The sequence below is a fragment of the Hippocampus zosterae genome, chromosome 6, assembly GCF_025434085.1.
Source record: "Hippocampus zosterae strain Florida chromosome 6, ASM2543408v3, whole genome shotgun sequence".
Taxonomy (NCBI): domain Eukaryota; kingdom Metazoa; phylum Chordata; class Actinopteri; order Syngnathiformes; family Syngnathidae; genus Hippocampus; species Hippocampus zosterae.
Genome location: NC_067456.1, coordinates 12,355,723 through 12,379,198, shown reverse-complemented (window position 1 = coordinate 12,379,198; position 23,476 = coordinate 12,355,723). Strand labels below are relative to the sequence as shown.

The 23,476-nt window shown below is 41.6% G+C and overlaps 2 protein-coding genes across 4 annotated transcripts; both read left to right on the top strand.

The window, feature by feature from the left end:
- Positions 1-1,124: 1,124 nt before the first annotated feature.
- On the top strand, positions 1,125-15,873 carry morc2 (MORC family CW-type zinc finger 2). Of its 3 annotated transcripts, XM_052066901.1 has the most exons (28): positions 1,125-1,280; positions 1,812-1,934; positions 2,514-2,567; positions 2,639-2,673; positions 2,752-2,820; positions 2,951-3,041; positions 3,131-3,239; positions 3,448-3,607; positions 3,963-4,074; positions 4,983-5,108; positions 6,055-6,134; positions 6,212-6,294; positions 6,389-6,474; positions 6,609-6,749; positions 6,835-6,989; positions 7,806-7,934; positions 8,010-8,115; positions 8,468-8,600; positions 8,676-8,762; positions 9,687-9,932; positions 10,040-10,279; positions 10,531-10,605; positions 10,891-10,990; positions 13,366-13,504; positions 13,592-13,759; positions 13,997-14,090; positions 14,711-14,899; positions 14,978-15,873. In XM_052066901.1, exons 2-28 carry the CDS (start codon positions 1,867-1,869, stop codon positions 15,044-15,046), a joined length of 3,144 nt encoding a protein of 1,047 aa, XP_051922861.1. In that variant the 5' UTR covers positions 1,125-1,280; positions 1,812-1,866; the 3' UTR covers positions 15,047-15,873. The 3 variants fall into 3 exon arrangements, with proteins under 3 accessions (XP_051922861.1, XP_051922862.1, XP_051922863.1); XM_052066902.1 differs by lacking the exon at positions 10,531-10,605; XM_052066903.1 differs by lacking the exons at positions 1,125-1,280; positions 2,514-2,567; positions 2,639-2,673; ... (2 more) ...; positions 3,131-3,239; positions 3,448-3,607.
- A 961-nt stretch (positions 15,874-16,834) lies between these two features.
- On the top strand, positions 16,835-23,198 carry LOC127601850 (acyl-CoA dehydrogenase family member 11-like). The gene is made up of 15 exons (XM_052067505.1): positions 16,835-16,983; positions 17,719-18,019; positions 18,864-19,087; positions 19,189-19,288; positions 19,984-20,101; positions 20,190-20,332; positions 20,405-20,557; positions 20,910-21,004; positions 21,099-21,198; positions 21,568-21,708; positions 21,783-21,875; positions 22,232-22,339; positions 22,435-22,606; positions 22,693-22,759; positions 22,831-23,198. The coding sequence occupies exons 2-15, from the start codon at positions 17,747-17,749 to the stop codon at positions 22,949-22,951; spliced, it is 1,908 nt and encodes a 635-aa protein (XP_051923465.1). The 5' UTR covers positions 16,835-16,983; positions 17,719-17,746; the 3' UTR covers positions 22,952-23,198.
- The last annotated feature ends 278 nt before the right edge of the window (positions 23,199-23,476 follow it).

Sequence of the window (23,476 nt, the reverse complement as noted above, 5' to 3'; positions counted from 1 at the left end):
AGGGGTCCCCAAACTTTTTCCTGTGAGGGCCACATGACTTTTCCCTTCTCTGATGTCAGTTTGTAACATCAACGATTGTAGGGGAGCTTAAAAAATGTATTGTTTCCCAGAAAGCCACACATAACCAAATAACCCTTTCCAGGTTCTTTACAGAAAAAAAGTCAGGAAACGAATAATAACACTATTAATGAAATAAATAACTAAATAACCCTCTCTGAGTTCTTCACAGAAAAAACATTCATTCATTCATTCATCTTCAGAGCCGCTTGATCCTCACTAGGGTTGCGGGGGGTGCTGGAGCCTACCCCAGCTGTCTTCGGGCAGTAGGCGGGGGACACCCTGAATCGGTTGCCAGCCAATCGCAGGGCACACAGAAACGAACAACCATTCGCACGCACACTCACACCTAGGGACAATATAGTGTTCAATCAGCCTGCCACGCATGTTTTTGGAATGTGGGAGGAAACCGGCGCACCCGGAGAAAGCCCACCCAGGCCCGGGGAGAACATGGAAACTCCACACAGGGAGGCCGGGGAGCTGGAATCGAACCCGGTACCTCTGCACTCTGAAGCCGACGTGCTAACCACTGGACTACCGGGCCACAGAAAAAACAGGAAATAAATAATAACTAAACAACTCTCTCTCTTTATAGCCCCTTGAAATCCACAAAAAAAGAGTTCTGCCATCTATGAGAACGCCCACTATCTTGTCTTGTTTATGTCTGCTACCGTCTTGTTCACGTGTTCTACTAATTGATCTGAGACACAACTAAAACACTGAAACATTCTATGGTGTGTAAATACCTTTGTGACCTTGATTTCAACCCTATTTGCGTCATGGGTTATTTTGCCCCGAAGACCACCTTTGTACTTTCTTTTTACAGCTTCCATGGAAATGTGAATAAAAACAACATTTAACATTTTCTGCAGTTGGGAACAATCTAGGAAAAGTCATAAAATTTCAAGTTAAAATATTATAATGTAGGGTTTTTTTTTTGGAGGGGGGGGGCGTTTTTTAACATAGTGGCGGGTAATTTTGACCCGAGGACAACAGGAGGGTTAGAGGGCCGGGTCAAATGTGCCCGCGGGGCGTATCCGGCCCGCGGACCGTAGTTTGGGGACCCCTGCGTTAAAGGCTCTTCAGCTCCAAAGCTGTAAATGGCAGCAAAGTGCGCAGTCGCAGTCACTCGTGCTCATTTACTCCAACCTAATGTGAAGAAGAAGAATTAGAGGCGTGGCTTTGCAGGCCAGGAAGAAGCCAAGCCAACTTATAATCGTACGGTAAGTCAGAACTATTCCTACTTAGTAGGCATTGAACGCTTTACATTGGCTAAAAGGATGCTAGACGTGCTACAAGTTTGTTTGTCGCGCCTTTACAGTTTGACACAACCGGAAGACAGTGACAGTCATATGGAATATTGTAAAACCCCATTTGTAAAGCTAACGTTAGCTACGCAGCCACTGCTACTTCGTAAACAATGTACAACCAAGCTAACGCCAGCTCACATGCTAGGCCAACATTACGTGTGTGTATCCGTTTTTGCCCCGTGTTTGACATCCGAAACATTCACATCACGAATGCCTTGGTAACACATGGGATTTGGTCACAAACCTCAACAACGTTCATGCGCATCAGTCATGTGGTGCTGTAACATTAAACATAACAATAATTTCCCTCCATTTTCATCGCAAATGCTTACACACAGCTCGATATGGCTAACACATAATGCGTGGAAGTTTCTTAACATAGGGAGCATGTTAAATGTCAGAAGATGAACAAAATGTGTTTATTCTGATTCTTTTCTGTTGCAGGACCTAAAGCTGTGGAGTAACTATCTGTCGTCACCGAGAGGCTAGTTGAGAGGTCATGGCCTACTCGAGCTACAGCAACCTGAGCCGGGCGCAGCTTACCTTTGAATACCTGCATACAAACTCGTAAGTGCAGCTTGAGTGGCTCACAGGGAATTGTTTCAAAACATAAACAATCACTCTGCTTTAAAAAATTGAACATGATCAAAATTCCTCTGCAACAACAAAAGTACAGTTGAACGTCTGGTGATCGCGTCATTATTTCAAAAAGTAGAGTTTGTGGATTGGAAATTGGTTTATATAATGCCTCTGCATTATACACACAAAGTTAATCAGACTGTTTTTGACCCTATTTTACCCATTCCCAACCAAGGATGACTGACAAAAGACTCAATTGTCCTATTAGATTCTGTAGTCTGAGGTGCTTTAAGAGTGAATTTGTCAAAATAATAGGATCTGGAATGGGTTGCGGTTAATATATTTTAAATCGATGACTTCAGCCCCATTGGATGGATCATATTGTATGTGCACTTGACTTAAATAGCAATTGTGTATTCGGAATGGCGTGACTGGTAAGAGGGGGCGATGTTATTAGAGGTTTCATTTAACTTGTAGTATTGCAAAACAGATGGTATGAATACTGCACTTTATAATCCTTTTAAAATTTATTTATTTTGCACTAATTTGAATGACATTTGGCTTTAGGACAACACACGAGTTCTTATTCGGAGCCTTGGCTGAGCTTGTGGACAATTCAAGGTATTGTGTTGATTTTATACATCTATCATGAAGATTTATTTTATAAACAAGTGAGGGTTTACATTCCGCAGAGACGCCAATGCCACCCGAATTGACATTTACACAGGTAAATTTCAGTGTTGAATACACGGAAGCATCCCCTTTGCTTTTAATTTAACTTACCACCTTCATAAAATGTTGACAGAAAAAAGGCCAGATCTGCGGGGCGGCTACATGCTGTGTTTTCTTGATGATGGCATTGGAATGGAGCCAAGTATGTGGCATTTTAGTATTACTGACCTCTGCTTGTATTAAGTTCATTTAAAAAAATGTGGAATCAGTATTTGTGTTCCAGACAAGTTTTGACATTATAAGTGTGTTGAAATTCATTTCATTTTTGTTAGACGAGGCAACCCATGTGATCCAGTTTGGAAAGTCAAGCAAACGATCTCCTGAGTCCACACAGATTGGCCAATATGGAAATGGACTGAAATCGTACGATCCAAAGAATCTTTCACCATGGAATCACGTGTATGATGCAAGCTTTGATGAATTTACCATTTGTTGTATGTGTCTGTTGATAGGGGATCCATGCGAATTGGGAAAGACTTCATCCTGTTTACAAAAAAGGGCAACAGTTTAACCTGTCTTTTTTTGTCAAGGACTTTCCATGAAGAGGAAGGTCTTGATGAGGTCAGGCCAGTGAATATGTCTTTTTCATTAGATTGCATCTACGTGTAGTTACCCAGGGGCTGAAGTGTGAAAAAATCCAAATACAGTATATGTGATTGGTAGTGTATTTCCATTCTTGATGTATCCTATTTATTTTGCAGTTTTCTGTTGTGCGACCTTAAGATGGTCTGACCTCTAAATTTATTCTGAATTGTCCATAACTTCTCAGGTCATAGTGCCTCTCCCGTCATGGGATTTGGTAACTAAAGAGCCGCTGACATCCGACCCAGAGAAATACGCCATTGAGACCGAGCTGATATACAAATACTCACCTTTTAAAACCCAACAAGAGTTGATGGAGCAGTTCAGCAAAATTGAAAGTGTCAGTGGTTAGTACATGCATATACACACAAAACATCACACAAAGCACCACAAACAACTATTATTCGACATGCAATCCCAGAAGAATTTGCTTTTCACTTAATGTTGAGTTAATGTTTAAAAGCTTTTTAGGGCATACTTGTACATGTGTCAGTGGTTTTCCTTTGACCAAAGGATACATGCAAGCAATTATGCTCCTCTCAGCTTGAACTTGCGCAGACCTTTCCATAGCTGACATAAGTCGTGAACTTACCGGTACTTATTTATAAGTGACTATATCCAATTTAACTACCTGAGCATGCTTGCATGATTTCTCATTCGCCATGACATGTTGCAATTGTCACATTTGTGCTATGTGTCAAGGTACACTGGTGATTGTCTATAATCTGAAGCTGATGGACAACAGAGAACCAGAGCTGGATGTCGAGTCTGATCACCAGGACATACTGATGGCTGGAATTCTTGCTGAAGGAGTGTGAGTCCAGTGCAATTTACATAATCAAACAGAAAGCAGGCTGGTGGGGCATGTGGCCAACACCATCGTCTCATAGTCAGCTCCAAAGCGGACTATGTGGGTTTGAGTCTGTGCTCAAACCATTTTGTGTCGCGTTTGCGTTATCTCAAAGATGCAAAGCTCAAAATTAGGTTAACCAGAAAATACAATACAATACATGCTGATTTATATAGCGCTTTCACAACAGCGGCAGCTGTAACAAAGTGCTTAAGAAAACAGTTCACATAAATAATAAACACAAAATAAAGTAAATAATAAACACAACACATAACGTAAAACAGGAACAGTTGTGCAGTCCTAACCACTTTCCCGTCACACGCTTTGTTGTTTGAAGCAGTTTGAGATGAAAATGTGACGATAAGAATTTTTTTTTCTTCAAAAAGTTATGCACAATTTAAGATTAAGAAAACCTTTATTAGTCTCGCAATGGAGAAATTCCAGATTCACAGCAGCAAAGTTATGAAAGGAAGAAGTAGAACAACAAAAAAATAGGAGCTGCTGGAAAGGCAGCCACTCTCGCGGCGCCATTTTGAAGTCAAAAATAACAATAAGACAAGACAACACATAGGACAGAGACAGTCGTGCAATCTTCACCACTTTTCTGCATACACTTTGTTGTCTGAAGCAGTTACAGAAGAAAGAGGAGAATCACAATCTAATCATTAGATGACAAGACATCCCCCCAGGACAATTGATTCTGTGTCTCTCTGTAGCCTGTGTTTGACTGGCATCCAATCTAAGGTGTATTCCGTTTCTTGCCTTCTACTCACCCGTGACCTTGAAAGGACAAACAATCGAAGATTGTTGGATGAAAGACAATGTCAGATCACGAGTAAATGACAATGGCTTTGTCCGACCTTTGCTTACAGGAAACCAGAGAGGAGGTCATTCAGAGCATACGCTGCTGTATTGTACATCGACCCTCGCATGAGGATTTTTATCCAGGGGCATAAAGTGAGGACCAAGAGGTTGTCCTGCTGTCTTTATAAACCACGGTAATGTAACACACATACTGTATTTTCACAACCATACAGCTCACCATTTTAAAAGGCGTAGTGTCAGTTATGGGTGCTATTTCTGTATTTAACACACCCACAAGACGCATTGTATGATAGGACACGGGCATGGTAAAATCTCCACTAGCTTAAAAAAAATGCAGTAGCATGCATGCACACTAGCTTATGTTTTTAAAAAGGCAGCGGGAGCAAAACTGAGTTTGGTAGTACTTTATTGAAGCATTTAACAATGTACACACATCACATTATTTTTTGATCAGTCCTCATCCTCAAACCATCAGCCATAATCTTTTGTATCTGAAATGAACAGCCGGGCAAGTTCACAGTCAAACGCAGCAGGTTCCCATGTGTCATTGTCATCGTCAGTCTCGCTGCCGTGCGGCTCCTCAAAAATTATGCAGGCTTTTGAGAAAGCTCTAACACGTGAACAAGTTGGCATCCAGAATCCATTCACAGATTGGTGTGTGCGTAACTCGCCCGACGCGGCCTTCCAGTCTTCGTAAAACTGCGTTTGTCATCACTCCCATTCCGCTGGCACCTTCACTTTGACTGTTTCTGTCCATTACCATGGCAACCAAGCACACCAGTAAAAGCCAACTTCACATGCCCTGTTGAGTCTATCACTACCGTGCTGGTCCACTTCTTCTCTACAGTTTGGTTCACCTGGGTGTCGAAAGTGAGCGACACCTCGTCAATGTTGGTGATGTGGTTGGGCTGTATCTGTTTGTCGGCAATCTTTTTATATTTCAAAATTCAAAGTATGCTTGTCCCTCATCACTTGCCTTAACCAAGACAGTATGTAGGAATGTAGGGATTGGATGAGAGATCATTAGGCGCCCTGTCCATTTTGGAGAAAATGTAAGAGTTTTATGGGAGCCTTGTGACAGGTGACAGGTTCTCAGTTCTTTTCTTATTCTGTTCACAGGGTTTATAAGTACTCATCGACTCGTTTCAAAACGCGTGCTGAGCAGGAAGTCAAGAAAGCCGATCACCTTGCTAAGATTGGTGAGTTGGTGCCCATCATTTTGCTCCTGCTGCGTGCTCTTGTGTTGACTTGGTTAATTTTCCGTCACCAATTGAAGCGGAGGAGAAAGCCAGAGAGGCAGAAAGCAAGCGTTTAGCCATGGAGGCAAGACTTGGAGATGATGTGTCAAAAGATTCTCGAGTAAGTGAAATCAGATCACTCTTCTGGTTCACTTTGGCTCCACGGGTTCATCATCTGATTACACTTGCTCCCCACATGCCCTTCTGTGTTTCAGACAATCCTGAGAAAGGTCCAGGATTCAGCCATGATGCTTAGACGGGATGCCGACATGAAGAAACGAATTCTAGAGTCCAAACAGAAGTACAATACATGATAGCAATAGAAGTATCTTTTTCTAGACAAGAGGATGCTTTATGGACACCCCCCCCCAAAAAAAAAAAGAAATCAAAGAACAGTAGCACAGTCCTAAGTTCTTTTTCTCTCATATCTCTCAGAGCATTAAAGGAGCCCAAGGAGCTGAACTTTATATTCGGCGTGAACATTGAACAGAGAGACCTGGATGGGATGTTTGTATACAACTGCTCGCGTCTTATCAAGATGTATGAAAAGACGGGTCCTCAGCTGGATGGAGGAATGTGAGTATTGTGCACACTGACTGTGATGTTCATGGTTGAGGGGGTTTACAATTACGTTGTTTGTTGGGGGGGGGGTTCAAAACAGGGCCTGTGGGGGTGTTGTCGGCGTGGTGGATGTCCCATATTTAGTTCTTGAGCCTACTCACAACAAGCAAGACTTTGCTGACGCTAAAGAGTATCGACATTTGCTGAAGTCTATGGGGGAACATCTGGCTCAGTACTGGAAGGACACCAGCATTGGTAAGGGACACCTGACCTTCACTGTCTTTGTATAGAGATTCATTTCATCTGACTATACCTACTGGAATTTCCCCATTATGGGACAAATGAAGGCTTACTTTATTCCATTCTATTATAATCCTGAAAGACTCCTGTGCTAAAACCCTGCACAATTTCTCCATGGCAAATGTTCAGCGCCTTCATGAATTTTAGATTACTGCTCATCTTGAAGCACTTCCAGTGCTGCACCAAATTAAATGCAAAGATACTCTCTCATGGTTTAATGTTAACCCGTTTAATGCAGGTTACCTCATCAAGTCATTCATCAAAAGTGGGAGATGCGGTGATAGAGTAATATTTGAGCTAGAGAAAAATAGTAAGTAAATGTTGTAGTTGCAGTTGCAACGAACAAGGTTTTCACTTAGGAAATGGATCTTGTGAGTAAGAATGTTCCAAGTGGAGTTTGTTTCCATGTCGCTGGTGTCAGGCCGAATCCCGGTACCTCCAAAATGGTCACTTTTTGGGGACCCCAAAACCAGCATGCTCATTCAACTATCAACATCGTAAGTGATTGTCACCACTTTAGCTTGCACCATAATTGGTAAAATAACACCCACACGTTTGGATTGACCAATAGTATGGATTTTTGAAAAAAATACGAAATTTTCCAAATTGTGACTTGAGGTTTCGGCCCAATGCCAAAGATATGAAATGCTGGGTATTTTTCTGCATGACGTGGTTCAGAAAGCATTCCCGTTGGGTTTTCTGACTAAAATTGTTCAATGGTGTCTTCGTGCCTTCCATATCAATTGTTGAGTATGTTTTTGTATGATACAGCTCAAAAAGGCATAGTGAAGTTCTGGGATGAGTTTGGATACCTGTCTGCCAGCTGGTCCGCACCTCCGTCATCGGAAGCAAGATATAAGAGACGCCGTGCCATGGAGATCCCCATTACCATTCAGTGCGGTAGGTCCCAAACGTGCACACACAGTCGGCACTCCAAAACTATGCTCATGCCGCTTTTATGGGTTGCCTTTTTAGATAAATGCTTAAAATGGAGAACGCTGCCTTTCCAGATGGATGCTGTCGACAAACGCTACCCAGACAGCTGGGTGTGTCTTATGAACCCAGATAGCACCCAGGACAGGTACGCACATGCACAGATATAAAGTAAAATCTTTTATGGACTCACTGGCCACAACATGGAAATACCTTCAACCTGTACAACCCAATGAGGTCCGATAACAAAAGATAAACACGTTTATTCGCCCCTCTGCGTATGTTTTGATTATCATCATCATCAGTATTCATATTAGAATGATTGTGGTTGTAGGTTCTAATGATGTGTAACAGCATGACTGCACGTCTGTGTTTTTTGAAAATTTTATTTATTTTTATCTCATTGTGCAACTGAACCTAATAAAGTGGGCAGTATTTGTTTTGCAAAGCGGGGTTAGCTCAGTGACACTTGGTTTTTGAATTTCTTCAATGCGCCACAGATGTGACGCTGCTGAAAAGAAACCCAATTTGCCATGCGGAGTCCTGAAAAAAGAAAAGCAGACAGCCGAAGACAAACAGAAAGAGCTAGCAGAAAAAATCAAACAGCAGCAGGATAAACTGGAGGCCTTGCAGGTAGCTTATTTATTCCTCGTGGCCTCACTTTGTTGCCTTGCATTGCCACTTCACATATTTGTATCTCCTCCTCAGAAAACCACTACTATAAAATCTGTGGCAGATATAAAGAAGCTGCCAATGGATGTGAGCATGAAACCTTCAGCAGAGAGCTCAGCCAAGGTAAACATGCCCTCACTGGAATGCCTCTTATATTTAAAGTCCTGTTAAATGTTAGTTACTAATATTGACATATTATTGTTTTTATTACAATTGAAGGACCCCTTTAGGTAAAATCACCAAGGACAACATCTTTTGGTTAGGTCATGTTTTTTCCCTTGAGATAACCTCATACATTCACTGCAATAATCACTCCTTTCGTTTAAAGTGTTGTAAAACAACCGAGCCATTGGTAATGACACAAATTGTAAACAATTGTCTCGCCTCGATACTGATTTTTTTTTTTTTACACAAATATTTGTGGAGGCAGCATGTTAGTTTTTTTGGCCCATCTGCCGCACAGTTCTAAGGCTTGCGGGCTCACACCCTTCCTGTGTGGATGGACTGGATTCCTGCTCACCGACTATTCTGATCAAAATAGGCAGTATCAAAAATGGGTTGATGTTTGTGTATCCAAACAAAAAGAAAGAATATTTTTTCCTTAATGTCAAGGAAGTACAACATATACTATAACATAAAGTATTAGGCCAGGAATCATGTAACAGCACATGTACAGTAAGTACAATGTTGTGACTTTATGCTTGTCCTATCAGGGATTGAGTCACTTGTGTGTATTTAGTTTTTAAAATTTGGGTTTCGGGATGGCCGGCCGGCAATTGAAAATGTTTCCTCTGTGCAAAAGGCAGCAGAAAATACCAGTACACTACTCGTGCCAGACTACATAATATAGTCTAACATTAGCAATTCAAAGAATTGACGATATGGTGTCCGGGACAAGTGGTCATCTACAACCATTCATTTCAAGTTGATTTCATGCATTTATTTTTAAACATCTCCATCAAGCTTGTAAACTTTCTGAAACAAGCAGGTACTGCTTAACTCTTGGACTATGGTAATGTTCATTCTTTACCCACTTTTTCATCAAAGGCAAGTCGATCTTCCGAGAGGTCTGTAACGCGCCCCCGATCACCCCCGCTGCCAGCTCACCTCAAGATGCCACAGAGTACTCCCCCACCCCGCTTCCCCTCTCAGCGGCCCACTCGGACACCTGCCCCTCCTCCTGCTCCACCTAAGGTTGAACCATCCAGGTCCAAAGCTACAGCAAAGTCACCCGCAGCAAAGCCCACAGTCAAAACTTATTCCAAAACACCCCAACCAAGCCGCACTTCAAGGGTAAGATTCGTCATGCACTGCCCTCAATAGATATGCTAAAAGCCTTTAATTTTGATTGCAGAAGCATACTCTCGTAGTAACAATTATGCATCTCGTTTCTTTCTTAGTCACTCACAAAAGCATCAGCCAAACCTGCTGCTGGACAACGGAAGAGAATAATTGTGGAGGAGGACAGTGAGGAAGAGGAGGAGGAGGAAGAAGATGAGGAGGAGGAAGAAGAGGAAACTGGGGAGAGTGAAGATGAAGAAGAACCCCAGACAAAGAAGTCAAAGATGGCTGCTGCAGCTGGCAACCGTGGCAAAGTGGTGGAAAAGGCCCCAGTTGCCAAACGTGGCAAGTTAGATGAGGTAAATTTTAAAAGCGTGAAAATAAGCAGTGGCCAAAGCAGACGTGCACCTGCATGCTTAACTGCACCGCTGTTCACTTTTTGTTTTCTTTTTTTCAAATCCTAAAACTGTTGCTTGTTGCTTAAACTCCCCCAATAGCACTTTATCACCTTTAATTTGAAGCGAGTTAGCAAAGAGAACTTTGTCAGTTGTTGACTTGCTGGTTAAGTCATCGAACCTCAAACGAAGCCCATCTGCTGTTGACCTAACAGGTTAACAAACACTTACAGCTTGGAAAGAAAGGAGTAGCTACTCCTTCACGCCAGGCCTCTGTTGCTAAGCCCAAGGTAGCTTGACCCGTCCCTCGCTCTGTGTCACTCCTAAAACTGGCTTGCATCTGCTCTTTCCAATCTCTAATAATCAAGACTTAAAATGGAACCGTGATGTCTATATTATAACACCCTCTTGGAATGGATGCAATGTTGTATTCTGTGCTCTTCTTTCTGTATTCTTTCAGTCAGAAACTGACCTTTCACCTTTTTTACTAACAAGGATCGAACATGTGTGTCCATCTCTATCCTTTCGATTCAACTGTCTTGCTCTGTTTCGAGTTATGAGTTTTGACTCTACAGGCACCAGAGAAGGCACCTGAGAAGGCGTCAGAGAAAGCGCCAGACAAAGCGCCAGAGAAAGCACCACAGCAGGACCTAGATATTAAGAATGCTCAGAAAGGTACCAGATTTAGCGGAGCATGTTTCTTATTTCTTGACATTGTCTTCAATAGACTCAAATCATATACAGTGCCCTCCATAAGTATTGGCACCCCTGGTTGAGATGTGTTTTTTAGCTTCCAATTATTTTATTTTTTTTCTAAATAATATGGGACCTTAATGGAAAAAAAGAGAAAAATCCAACCTTCAATACAAGTGCATTTATTCAGTGGGGAAAAAATCCCACATAAAGAAATAATTATTTGACATCAAATAATGTGTGTCACAATTATTAGCACCCCTGGTGTTAATATTTTGTACAACCCCCTTTTGCCAACAAAACAGCACCTAATCTTCTCCTATAATGTTTCACAAGATGGGAAAAGACAGAAAGAGGGATCTTCAGCCATTCCTCTTTGCAGAATCTCTCTAAATCATCCAGAGACCTGGGTCCTCTCCTCTGTACTCTCCTCTTCAGCTCACCCCACAGGTTCTCAATGGGGTTGAGGTCAGGGGACTGAGATGGCCATGGGAGGAGCTTGATTTTGTGTCTGGTGAACCATTTCTGTGTAGATTTGGCCATATGTTTAGGGTCATTGTCTTGCTGAAAGACCCAGTGACGACCCAGCTTCAGCTTTCGGGCAGAGGGCAACAGATTTTGATTTAAAATGTCCTGGTATTTCAAAGCATTCATGATGCCATGCACCCTAACAAGGTTCCCAGGGCCTTTGGAAGCGAAACAGCCCCACAGCATCACTGACCCACCCCCATACTTCACAGTGGGTATGAGGTGCTTTTCAGCATGCGCATCTTTCGTGGTACGCCAGACCCACTTAGAGTGTTTGTTGCCAAAAAGCTCAATCTTGGTCTCATCTGACCAAAGCACACGGTCCCAGTTGAAGCCCCAATACCGCTTGGCGAACTCCAGACGCTTGCGTTTATGATTGTGAGTGAGGAAAGGTTTTCTCCGTGCATGCCTCCCAAACAGCTTGTTGGCGTGTAGACAGCGCCTGATGGTTGATTTGGAGACTTTGTGACCCCAGGATGCTACCATTTGTTGTAATTCTGTAACAGTGAGCTTTGGAGATCTTTTGATTTCTCTTACCATCCTCCTCACTGTGCGTGGTGGCAAAATAAACTTGGCTCCTCGTCCAGGCTTGTTTACCACTGTTCCAGTTGTTTTGAACTTCTTAATTATTCCTCTCACAGTGGATATGGGCAGCTGCAGTTGAGTGGCAATCTTCTTGTAGCCTCTGCCTGACCTGTGAAGGTCGACGCACATCTGCCTCACTTGTATGCTGTGTTCCTTTGTCTTTCCCATGTTTAAGAGTGGATAAGAGAAATGGCCTCGGTGTCACGTCATATTTATACCCCAGGGAGACAGGAAGTGATGAATTACTAATTAAATGTTCCTACATACTCTGGTAAACTTTGTAAACTACTGTAGAAATGACAGAAATGCTTCAATTATATTTATTTCCTGGGAATTGTTAAGGGTGCCAATAATTGTGGAACAGGTGATTTGATGTCAAATAATTATTTCTTTATGTGGGATTTTTTCCCCACTGAATAAATGCACTTGTATTGAAGGTTGGATTTTTCTCTTTTTTTCCATTAAGGTCCCATATTATTTAGAAAAAAAATAAAATAATTGGAAGCTAAAAAACACATCTCAACCAGGGGTGCCAATAATTATGGAGGGCACTGTACATGCCATTCATTCGCCATTCATAATGTCATCTCGTCTCATCTCTGTTATTTCAATTCAAAATTAACTTCACAAAATTGTATCCGTATTTACCATTTTATGGGGGTTTTCACATTTTGTTATACTTGATGTTATAACTGTTTCTCTTGAATGTTTAAAGGGGAAGTGAAGTTAAAAAAAATGTTTACAATACTTTTTTTCTATGGGACCCCACTAGTCTAAACACCATACTTTGATTAATAATTGTGTTTGTGGAACATGACTTGAGCAGCGAAATCCACCTGTTTTTATCCATGTCTGGGGGTGACCGTTTTCCCACTACTGTCAGCCGAAAATGACACAATTGCTCAAATAACAACCCAAATTTCTGAGTTTGGTCACGTGACGTTAGCTAGCTGAGTCATGATTGTCACAACCTTAGCAACTCTGACGTCAGTCGACAGCAAGTGGTAAAATGGCCGCCCCCTGAGATGGTCAAAAACGGGCGGATTCTGCTGCTTCATCTCCATTCCACAAACTTGATATTAATAGGAAGGCTATGTTTAGTTTTGTGGGGAACAAAATTTTTGACTTGACTTCCTCTTTAATATCTTCACAAGGTTGATCCACAGACTGAAATAACCATGCTTTAATTGTTGATTTAATGCACAGTCTTCCTGGCTCAAAATTGTTTCCTTTTTTTCCTGAAGATAAGGGACTGCTCGTTGAAGTCCGTGTCAATAAGGAGTGGTTCACGGGAAAAGTCATCGCTGTAGAGACCAATAAGCAGAGCGTTCGCTGGAAAGTCAAGTTTGACTATGTCCCTCGAGACACCCCTAAGGACAGATGGTGAAACTTCTTTGCCCGGTGTTCATCCCTACTAAATGCAATTTGTTCGTATTCCGTGGAGTTGATGGATTGTGTCTGTCCTCGAAGGGTGTTTAAGGGCAGCGATGATGTCCGCCTGATGCGGCCGCCGTCACCCATCTCCCAGACACCGGACACTCAGCAGGAGACTGAGCGACTGTCTGCAGCCATGGAGCCAGACACCACACAACCTGGCACCAGTCGAGAGGTGACCGAGAGCCTGGTCACCATGTTGAGGTGAGTGGGCTCCGATGAACTTGCCAAAGAACATAACATCGCTACTTATAGTTGTGATGTTTATCTGTAGTTGGCATATTGGGTTTGAAAAAAATATTCATTGTCCTTTTAAAAAAAAACTGACAGGATGAAACACGCGTTTCTTATTTCTTGTAAAATTGTTCAGACTTAAGCATACGTTGATTGTCAGCTGTTGGAAAGGTATGTAACTGGCACGTATGCTACTCTTTTTTTCAGGACAATGCTGCGTTACTTCTTCCCTCCTGCTTTTCAGATTCCTAAGGATGATGTAAACAGCATGACGGCAGAGGAGTTGGTGGCCTTTCCCCTGGTACGATGAAAATAACTGTACACTGCACGGTGCATACAGTCACACGATGCTTCTTTTTTTGACAACCAGTTTGAGCCATGTCAGCCAACTACCGTGGAATCTCATTTTAGCGGACTAATAGGAGGGAAAGTCTATTGTCCATTAAACTGAAGCACTACTTTTCGTAAACAACAGTCATAGATCTGAATAAGTAATTTAACCCTTCCTGAGCAGTGCGCCCACAGCGATGCTAAGCTAATGTCCATACTTTCTATCGCCTTTGACATGGCCACTATGTAGACACGTCTGTTAGCCTGATATAGTTGGCACTGTATGTCTGTGACATCAGTGGTACAAGTTGAAAACACCTGGACTAGTCTCTGTCTGGTGACTACGCCACAGCGCCATTCAACTACAGTGGCCCATTTGGGGACTAACATACTTTGAAAATGACTGTACAAAGGGCACTCTGAGTGGACTGGACAATATTTTGTGTTCATTATATCTAAAGTCTAGTAAATTTGGGTCCGTTAAATCGAAGTTCCACTGTATATTTATTGAGATGCACCTGTGGTAGTAAACTAGAATTGCACTACCCAAGTGGTGATGTATCCTTTTGTGATTCTCCTGTCTACTTCAAGAAAGAGTATTTCCACCAGTACGAATCAGGTCTCCAGTCGCTGTGCAACTCGTACCAAAGCAGAGCGGACGCCAAGGCCAAAGCTGTGGAGGAGAAAAGCAACAGCACAGAGATGAAACTGAAGGAAGCAGATGAGAAACTACAAAAACTACGAACCAATATTGTTTCACTTCTGCAAAAAGTTCAAGAGGTTGAACACGTCACTATTAGAATATGTATTTTATTTATTCATGGTCTTGGCAATAATTGCTCTCCTCCCACCCCTTAGGACATCGACATAAACACAGATGATGAACTTGATGCGTACATTGAGGACCTTCTCACCAAAGGAGATTAAATGGGATGGACAGCAGAGATCTACAAGAACGAAAAAGAACATGCACATAAAACAACTGACAGCCATGTAATTGATAATCTCCCGGGCACTCCTAGTCAAGAGTTCCACATGAATACCAGGGGCATCATCATTGTTAAACATGACCCCCTTTTTCATTTAGCGGTAAACATGCACTCCTTGCCGGTGTTTCTTTTATTTCTGTTTTTACATTATTGGCAGCCCTCCAGCATGTTGATTTTGTTTGTCTTTTTAAGAACCTGCTTCGACCGTATTTGTTCGTCAGTTCTGAAGCCAAACTATCTTTAAACTTTGGAGGTTTAATACAGTTTAGCGTCCCTATATTGTCAACTCAGGCAGTGACAAAAAAAAATGCAGGTCTCTATTTTGCGCCCTTGTCAGGTGAGACATTAATACTAAGTATTTTAAGAGTTTGTTTTGACTGGACCCCACTCTACTACTATCTCTCTGTAAACGTTAACTATTATTTTTGTATACTCAAAAACATCGGTGTTGGTCATTATATTGCCCCATCCTGTCCAGCTTGACTAGAAAACCGAGTATATCACACTAAGAAATTCATGCTGGGTTTTATCAGTATAAATGTCAACGCCTGTTCTGTTTGTTAATGAAAAAAAAAATCAATTTAATGCTTAAGTAGAGTGTTCCTACTCATGGTCTTTACTTGTGTTTTTCCGTTTGAACATATTTTACCATGTCAACAAAACGTTTTATTAAACTGCATGATTCAGTCTTCGTGTTAACTCGGAAGAAATGGTTCTGTATTTTTGAAAAAGCTTTACTTAAACAATAAAACCGGTGCAACATTCTACATGCTCCCATTTGTTATGCAAAAGTAAACAAGGTGAAGAGAAACAAGTACCGTAATCCAATTTAGTTCATATAAAATGACGACGTGCTTATGGTTAGTACACCTGCCTCATGGAGCTGATTCATACCTCAGACATGCAAATTAATCAGTTTGGGTAGGCCCGCAACCATGATGTGGTCAAGTGCAATTTAAAAAAATGTGGTTGGTTAAAATAATTTTGTGTCCCTTTTCCACGTCCAGGAGTCTTCTGAAAATTGTCAAGTGTAATTGAAATAGACCCAACATACACCAAGGACCTTTTCAGTGCGCTCGTGCCCTGTTACCTTCTAAAACACATAAAACATGGCATGATATATTAATTTCAATACCTACAGCTAAACGAGACTTTTAAAAAATAACAATTTTCTTAAATTGACCCCTTTACTGATGAAAATAAACCCACTCCGAAAAAAGAATATACTGTCCTAGATTTATAAACTGTTCTCAGAACACGTAAACACCACTTAATGGCCAACAGAAAAATAAACTTTAGACTTTCAGATTCAAGCAGGTACCAACTGTCAAACAATTTGTAACAACACATGAACCACGTAATTCAACTCTTACACAGTACTGTAACTCACATATGTAAGCTTTCAATGTGGATGCAGTGCGACAGGTACAGATAGCGGTTCGCGGGCACCCTCTAAAATAAATCACTGCCTACAGTACAGATAACTTTTGAATTAAATACATTTGCATTGGATCTTAATAAGCGTTTGTATTTTTTTATTTTTATTTAAACCTTTTATTCAGCTTTTATAACTTATGTACAATACATTTGAATTGACTCATCTGTATATATTCGGATTTACATATAAACAATATATTTAAATTGCTACGGTGACAATATGATTTTGTTATAATTGTAAATAAAACCCACGTTTTTATGAAGCCCCCTGTTTTAATGTTGGTCATGACCGGGGCACTTTAAAGCGGAAGTATGTTTTAGGTGCTACCTGGTGTAAAAAGTTTGTAGAAAATTGCACTGACTTATCATTGATAGCATTGTGCTTTTATTTTGGAAGCGAACATTTGGTGAACATAAACAAAGCAGCTCCGTTGCTCGGTAAGGACGCCTCTTTTCACGAACGTCTTTTTTACGCTTGATTTCACGCTCATATCAAGACATAAACATCACATGATAACATTCACATTCACCTTGAGGTGTCCGTCGACTTAAATACCTCATACAAAAACTAGTACTGAAACGTAAATTGTTAGCCTGGTGCTTGTGAAGATCGGCTAACTATCGGCAGAGGAGCTAATAATACTAGGTTGCATTATCTTTGCATTAAAAAGTTAAAAATAAAATACAGCATGTTCCTCTTAGTCCAAGCCAAGAAAGGCAATAAATGAACTTTGACCCCGATTTGAATTCTATGTCTTGTACAGATTTTAACAGCAGCCACTTGGGCTTTTTATTTTTGTTGAGCTGCAAGGGCAACATTTTTCGAATGAATCAAGAAAAAACGGATTGAAAGATGACAAGTAGTTGTGTAACATTTTTACTTGTTATTTTTACAAGCTGCGAGCAATAAACTAGTTTCCACAGCATAAGAATACAGCGTCACACAGAAGAAGAGGGCATTCTTTTTTACCTCCTTGCTATGGTTTTCCATTTGCTAGTTTTATATTGTGTATTCTCACTTGCGTACAAATTCGGAACGGAACTGCAATGCAAGTCGAGAACTTGCATTGGTAACTACTGAAGTTCCCTAATATTTTCTGTTCTAAGCCTACAATTACGTAAATGGAATGAAGTAAAGTATTTTTGTGTCCCCTTACACTCACCTCCTTTTAGACAGTGGACACTGTCTAGTCACAGGCCCATGTCAGCCCTAAGGTGCTACCAGGCTGGTGGCTGCAGTGGCTGGAAGGTGCTCTGTGGTGTCACCTGTCCCCCCACCCACATCAGATGTGTCAGAAGCATTGATGTAGGCAGGAGATCATCTGAGGATGAGCAACTCTGGGAAACGGAGGCAGCATTGCCCTTTTCTGCAGCCAAGCTGGGATCTTTCTTTCAGGGCCGACCTGTACTCAATAACCCTTTTCAGGAGGATGCCTTATTGAGGGGATACTTGAGGAGACACATTCCCCATGAGGTGAGCGAGGAACATGAAGAGTATTGAATGTTGAAATCGCTGTCAGACAGAAATTTCGCATGAAGCATCTATTGTTTTGGCCCCCAAGGCAAGGCAGCTTTATCTATACAGTATAGCACATTTCATATACAAGGCAACTCAATGTGCTTCACACAAGCAAATACACAACACCTAAAATAATTTACAAACTCAACATTCAGAAGCAAATCTGAGAAAACAAAAGCATGTTACCAAAATTCCAAAAATAAAGTACATGTACAACACACTAAAAGACGGACCGTGAACCCGATTTAAAAATGTTTAAAAGGCCTTCAGTTAAAGGACAAACACAGTTTTTAACCTGTATTGAAAAGTATTTACACTCGGGGTTGACTTCACTTCCAATAGTCAATACATACTGTACATAATATATAAACTACAATACATATTTTGCTTGTTCCTATAATCTTGCCAAATAGTATACATTTTCAACATTGTTGGGATGTTTTTTTCCCGTTGATTCAATTTCATTCAACAGTTTTGTTCGCGGCAACCGTGTTATCATTGGAGCCTGGTGATTTTGCTAATTGTTGATTGAGTAGATAAAGTATGGCTCTACTCTGGGGATGTGAGTGTGTTCTGAATTAACCAATCAGATTCAAACTCATGTGAAATGTGAATCGGCACATACCTGCCTCCATCTAAAGTGCCTCTGATTAACCCGGGTAAAGTTCTGATGTCGTAGTGAACTTCCTGGCATTTGTTTTTCCTTTTACTGCACTGCGTCATGCATGTAATGTGTGAGGTAACAACTACATATACAAGATGATTTAGTCTGTTCTACATTCGCATGTTCGTTTCTTAGGCAGTGTTCTCTGACTTGTGTGCCTTCGGCAAGCGTGTGGCGACGGAGGTGGACGGGTGGGGCAGGGAGTGTGAGGTCACTCCCCCTCGGTTGGTGCACTTTGACCCTTGGGGACGCAGAGTGGACCACATCCTGACTTCCCCAGCATGGAAACGCATGAAAGAGTTGTCCGCACAAGAGGGATTGGTCAGCATCGCTTATGAGAGGCCATTTGGAGAGTGGAGGTTTTTACCATCCAGTCCCTTCATCCCCTTTAGCTGCAACCACTGAATAAGTGTGGTTGTCTTTGACAAAAGGAATTGATGTAAGTGTGTTTTTGTTCCAGCCGGGTCTATCAGATGTGCAAGTTGTACATTTTCTCCCCCTCCTCTGGCCTCTACACTTGTCCTCTGGCCATGACTGACGGGGCTGCCAAAGTCATTCAAGTGAGTAACGTGTCACCTTTACAATAGACATGAGAAACTTCCCCTCGTTCTGGGCCCACCACAGCAGCGAATGATGGGAGTCGGTGATGTTTCTCCAGCAGCGAACATTCGCATTCAAAAAGAGATGATAATTTAAATCAATGAAGCTGACATACGATTTTCATTCGGCAACTCACCTGTTGCTGCGCGTGGCTCTGCATCTTCCTCAAACCAAAAACACGTGGCGAGCTATAAGTCGACATTGTTAATGTGTCAATCTGTCAGTTACTTGCATGCAATAAACTGATCATCTGAAAATCCACCGTTTAGAGAAGTGATTCCAGTTATTTTTGCCACGGCACATTGGTGTGAGACATCACCACATGTGCGGTTGGAAATTACCCCATTGCAATAAATTGGTCCAAAAATTATTTATTCACCACCAAAACCTGTCATGTACCTTTGCTCATCTATCAATACCTGTGACAAATAATGACGAGGAGAACAATTAAATACTTGGCCATTAGTTGAAGAACCTTCCCCAAATATGTGGTTACAACATTTTGTTTTTATCAACTATCATTATGTCAGTTCTATTTATTTATTTTAGACTTTTTTTTTTTTAATTTGTTTGATAGCGTGGTATGAGATGTTTCTAACGTAATGTGCCTTGGCCCAAGCAAGTCAATATGGTGCTTGTGTGTGTTTCTGTTTAGTCGATAGGCATTTCTTGGCCCATAGAAGAAGCCTACAATCGACTAACCAGCCGCCAGCCTGAACATTTCTGGACATCAGGACAGTGGATGACAGAAAGACAAGGAGGCTCAGATGTAGGTGAGTTGTAGTTATAAGACATGATTATAATCTGATGCAAAACTCATATCCGTGTCGTGACTTATTACATGCGTGTATGTCTTTTCAGCCAGTGGCACAGAAACAGTGGCTGTCCCGCAAACAGACGGTTGCTATAAACTATTTGGCTTCAAGTGGTTCACCTCTGCCACTGATGCAGACATGACTCTTACACTGGCCAGAGTGTGTGACAGAGCAGGAGCAACCACACCGGTACTCCTGAAACTATATATGTGTGTGTGTGTCAGAGAATGAGATTTCCCTGAGACTTTTGTGTTCCTCAAGGGCAGCCGAGGTTTGTCACTGTTCTACGCAGAGGTTAGTCGAGACCAGGATGGCTGTCTGAAAGGGATTGAGGTTCAGAGGCTGAAGGACAAGCTGGGCACTAGACAGATGCCCACGGCCGAGTTATTGCTGGACGGCCTCCGGGCACACAGGGTCAGTTCCCATCAACTGTATAATCTGTAGTCATCTTTCATCCTATACCGGACTTGTAACTGAATTGTTGTACTAAACAATAATATGGAGTTTTAATTAACACAATCAAAGGTACCGGTACTCATTTTATCAGTTTGTTCATGCTGGTTGTTGGTCGCAGTGCTCTTCACTGTACTGCATCATACGGAGAGGTGTTTCCAATATTTTAACATGGCTAAATATGAGACACACCTCTCAATAACTTCTTTATATTGTTAATTGAGTATAGGAGAACGATGACGTGTTTGCTGGGTATACATTTTTGAAATCCATATACGATTTGTTGTGTTTATTCACTCTGCTTTATGACCAGCTGTCAGAAGAAGGAAGGGGTGTGGCCGCCATAACGAACATGCTCACTATAACCAGGATCCACAACAGCATCGCTGCAGCAGCAGCAATGAGAAGGCACAATACAACTCAAGCACTTAAATGACTTCCTGTCCAAATTTACTCCCTTTTGTTCCAATTGAGCAGATTAATGATGCTCATGTGCGCACAGGGTGGTCCAGTTAGCACGTGACTATGCCACTCGCCGAAAGGCTTTTGGAAAGCTTCTGAAAGAGCACCCGCTGCACATGCAGACCCTTGCCAGGATGGAGGTAAGCTTTTTCTGTGATCCCGTCCATGCATCCACCATATTGGATGTGTCAGCTCTACTCATGAACTAATGCAAGTACATGGACTTAAGTTATAGAGCGACAAACTGTTAAGTACACAAAATTGGGGGCTCTCATTTTACACACACAAACACACACAGCTCTACTTGAACAGCTGAACTATATTTGCCATGAGTCAGATCCATTTTAAATGCCTGCAGATTGATGACTATCATTGGTATGCAAAAAGTTTTAAAATGATCTATATTGGTCTCATTTAACTTGTGTCACAAAAGTGGTATTTGAACGGAGGTTTGTAGACTATGTGTATTCACTTTGTATGCAATGGCTATATGCCTGTGACATACGCAGGTGGAGAGTCGTGGAGCTTTCCTTCTGGTGATGGATGTCTGCCGCCTTTTGGGACGAGAAGAGGGCGGCATCGCCACCCAGTTTGATACACACCTCTTACGTCTCCTCACACCTGTTGTCAAACTCTACACTGCCAAACAGGCGAGCACAAGTGCTTTGGACTAGCCGAAGGTTGTCCAACTAAGTCTGGACTCTGAGCTCGTTTTTAATTTCAGGCGGTCGCTGTGGTGTCCGAGGGTTTGGAGAGCTTTGGCGGGCAGGGCTATATCGAGGAAACCGGGCTGCCAGGACTACTTCGGGATGCACAGGTGAACGACTACCCAGATTTTCTTGCATACATAAAACTAATCCTGTTACTTTTTATATTGAAAATGGTTATTGTCTCTTTGCATTTTTTATGACGTCATGTTTAACAGTCAACCAACAGCACAATTGCCCAAGTCATTAACATGTCGTTGACTCAAGGTGAATTAAAAACACCCAAGTACATTTTTTTTTCAAAGCCTTCAAATGTAACTTTGTCAACTATGTTATTAGGCTAATAATATGTTATATACTGTATATTCAAAGCTGTATCCAGGGAAAAAATTGTAAAGTCATGAGGTTTAAAACGTAACCCTGCATATAGATGACACATTTTGTGTGTGTGTTTTTTGTGTGTTAGGTGCTGAGCATATGGGAAGGCACAACAAATGTTTTGTCCATGGACGTGCTGCGCTGTGTGAATCGGAGCTCAGGAATGGTTCTCCATGCTTATTTCACTCATGTCAAAGTAAATGCCCGTTGGAAAAACACGTCAAGCGGGTCCACCAACTGTCGTCAAACGGGAATTATCGAGTGATACTGTGTGTGTGCGTGTGTGTGTAGTCCCTGCTTGCAGCAGCTTCAAGTGTCTCCTCTCTGGATCCAGCTATTAGAGCAGTAGACGGGGCTCTCTCTGAACTAGAAGGTTTTGTGGAGGAGGCAACCACCAAAGTGCCGGGCTATCTCGAACTTGCAGCCAGAGACTTAGCATATAGCTTGGCTCGCATCTACATGGGTAGATGATAAATGCAAACATAGAGTACAATTGAAGAGATTAAACTGACATCCTCTAACTGCACACACCCTTCTCCTTAATCATAGGTGCCCTTCTTATTGATCATGCAAGTTGGAAAGGAGCATCTCCAGCTGACGTGTATGCAGCTCTCAGGTAAAAAAAAAAAGATGGGTTAAAAATAAAGTAAAAAAATACATTTAGATTTTTTTATATTGCTTCATCAGGTGGTGTGAACAAGACTTAAGCATCGTGGCATTTAACAAGGCGAAAGGATGCTACAATGCCAACTGTCCTGACCTTGATTCAGCACTCGTGTATGACCAGGCAAATGAGGATGCAAACTGATCTATACTGGACTTCTAACATTTATAAAGTAATTCATCTTTATTAGTTACTATGTCAAACCCTTTTTTTAGATGCCAGTTATTGCGCAAATGAAATCTGCATTGAATTACAATGGAACTGGTCAATTTGTAAAGCATTTACAGTACATAATATTACATACATGTAACTATAGCCTAACGGCATTTCATTTGTGTCCTTTACTGGAAATGTTTTTGTGCTCCGAATTAAAATTTCAAGCGCTTGTACAGTTTGGGGAATCTTGGTTGGTTTAAATCAGGGGTGTCAAACTCATTTTTGTATTGTCGGTACAGTTTCCCCTCGGAGGGCCATTATGACTGTGAATTTTTTAAAAAGCATCTAAATGTTTGACCACCTCCACATATTACATACACAGTGAAATCAGAAGTCAAGAATAATGGCTTGTTCAAACATTGTTCTTTTGGATTAGATATGACAATTTGAATTTCTGGTTCCACAAACATCATGGAAGTTGACACGCTTGATTTGCTTTCACGGGCTACATAA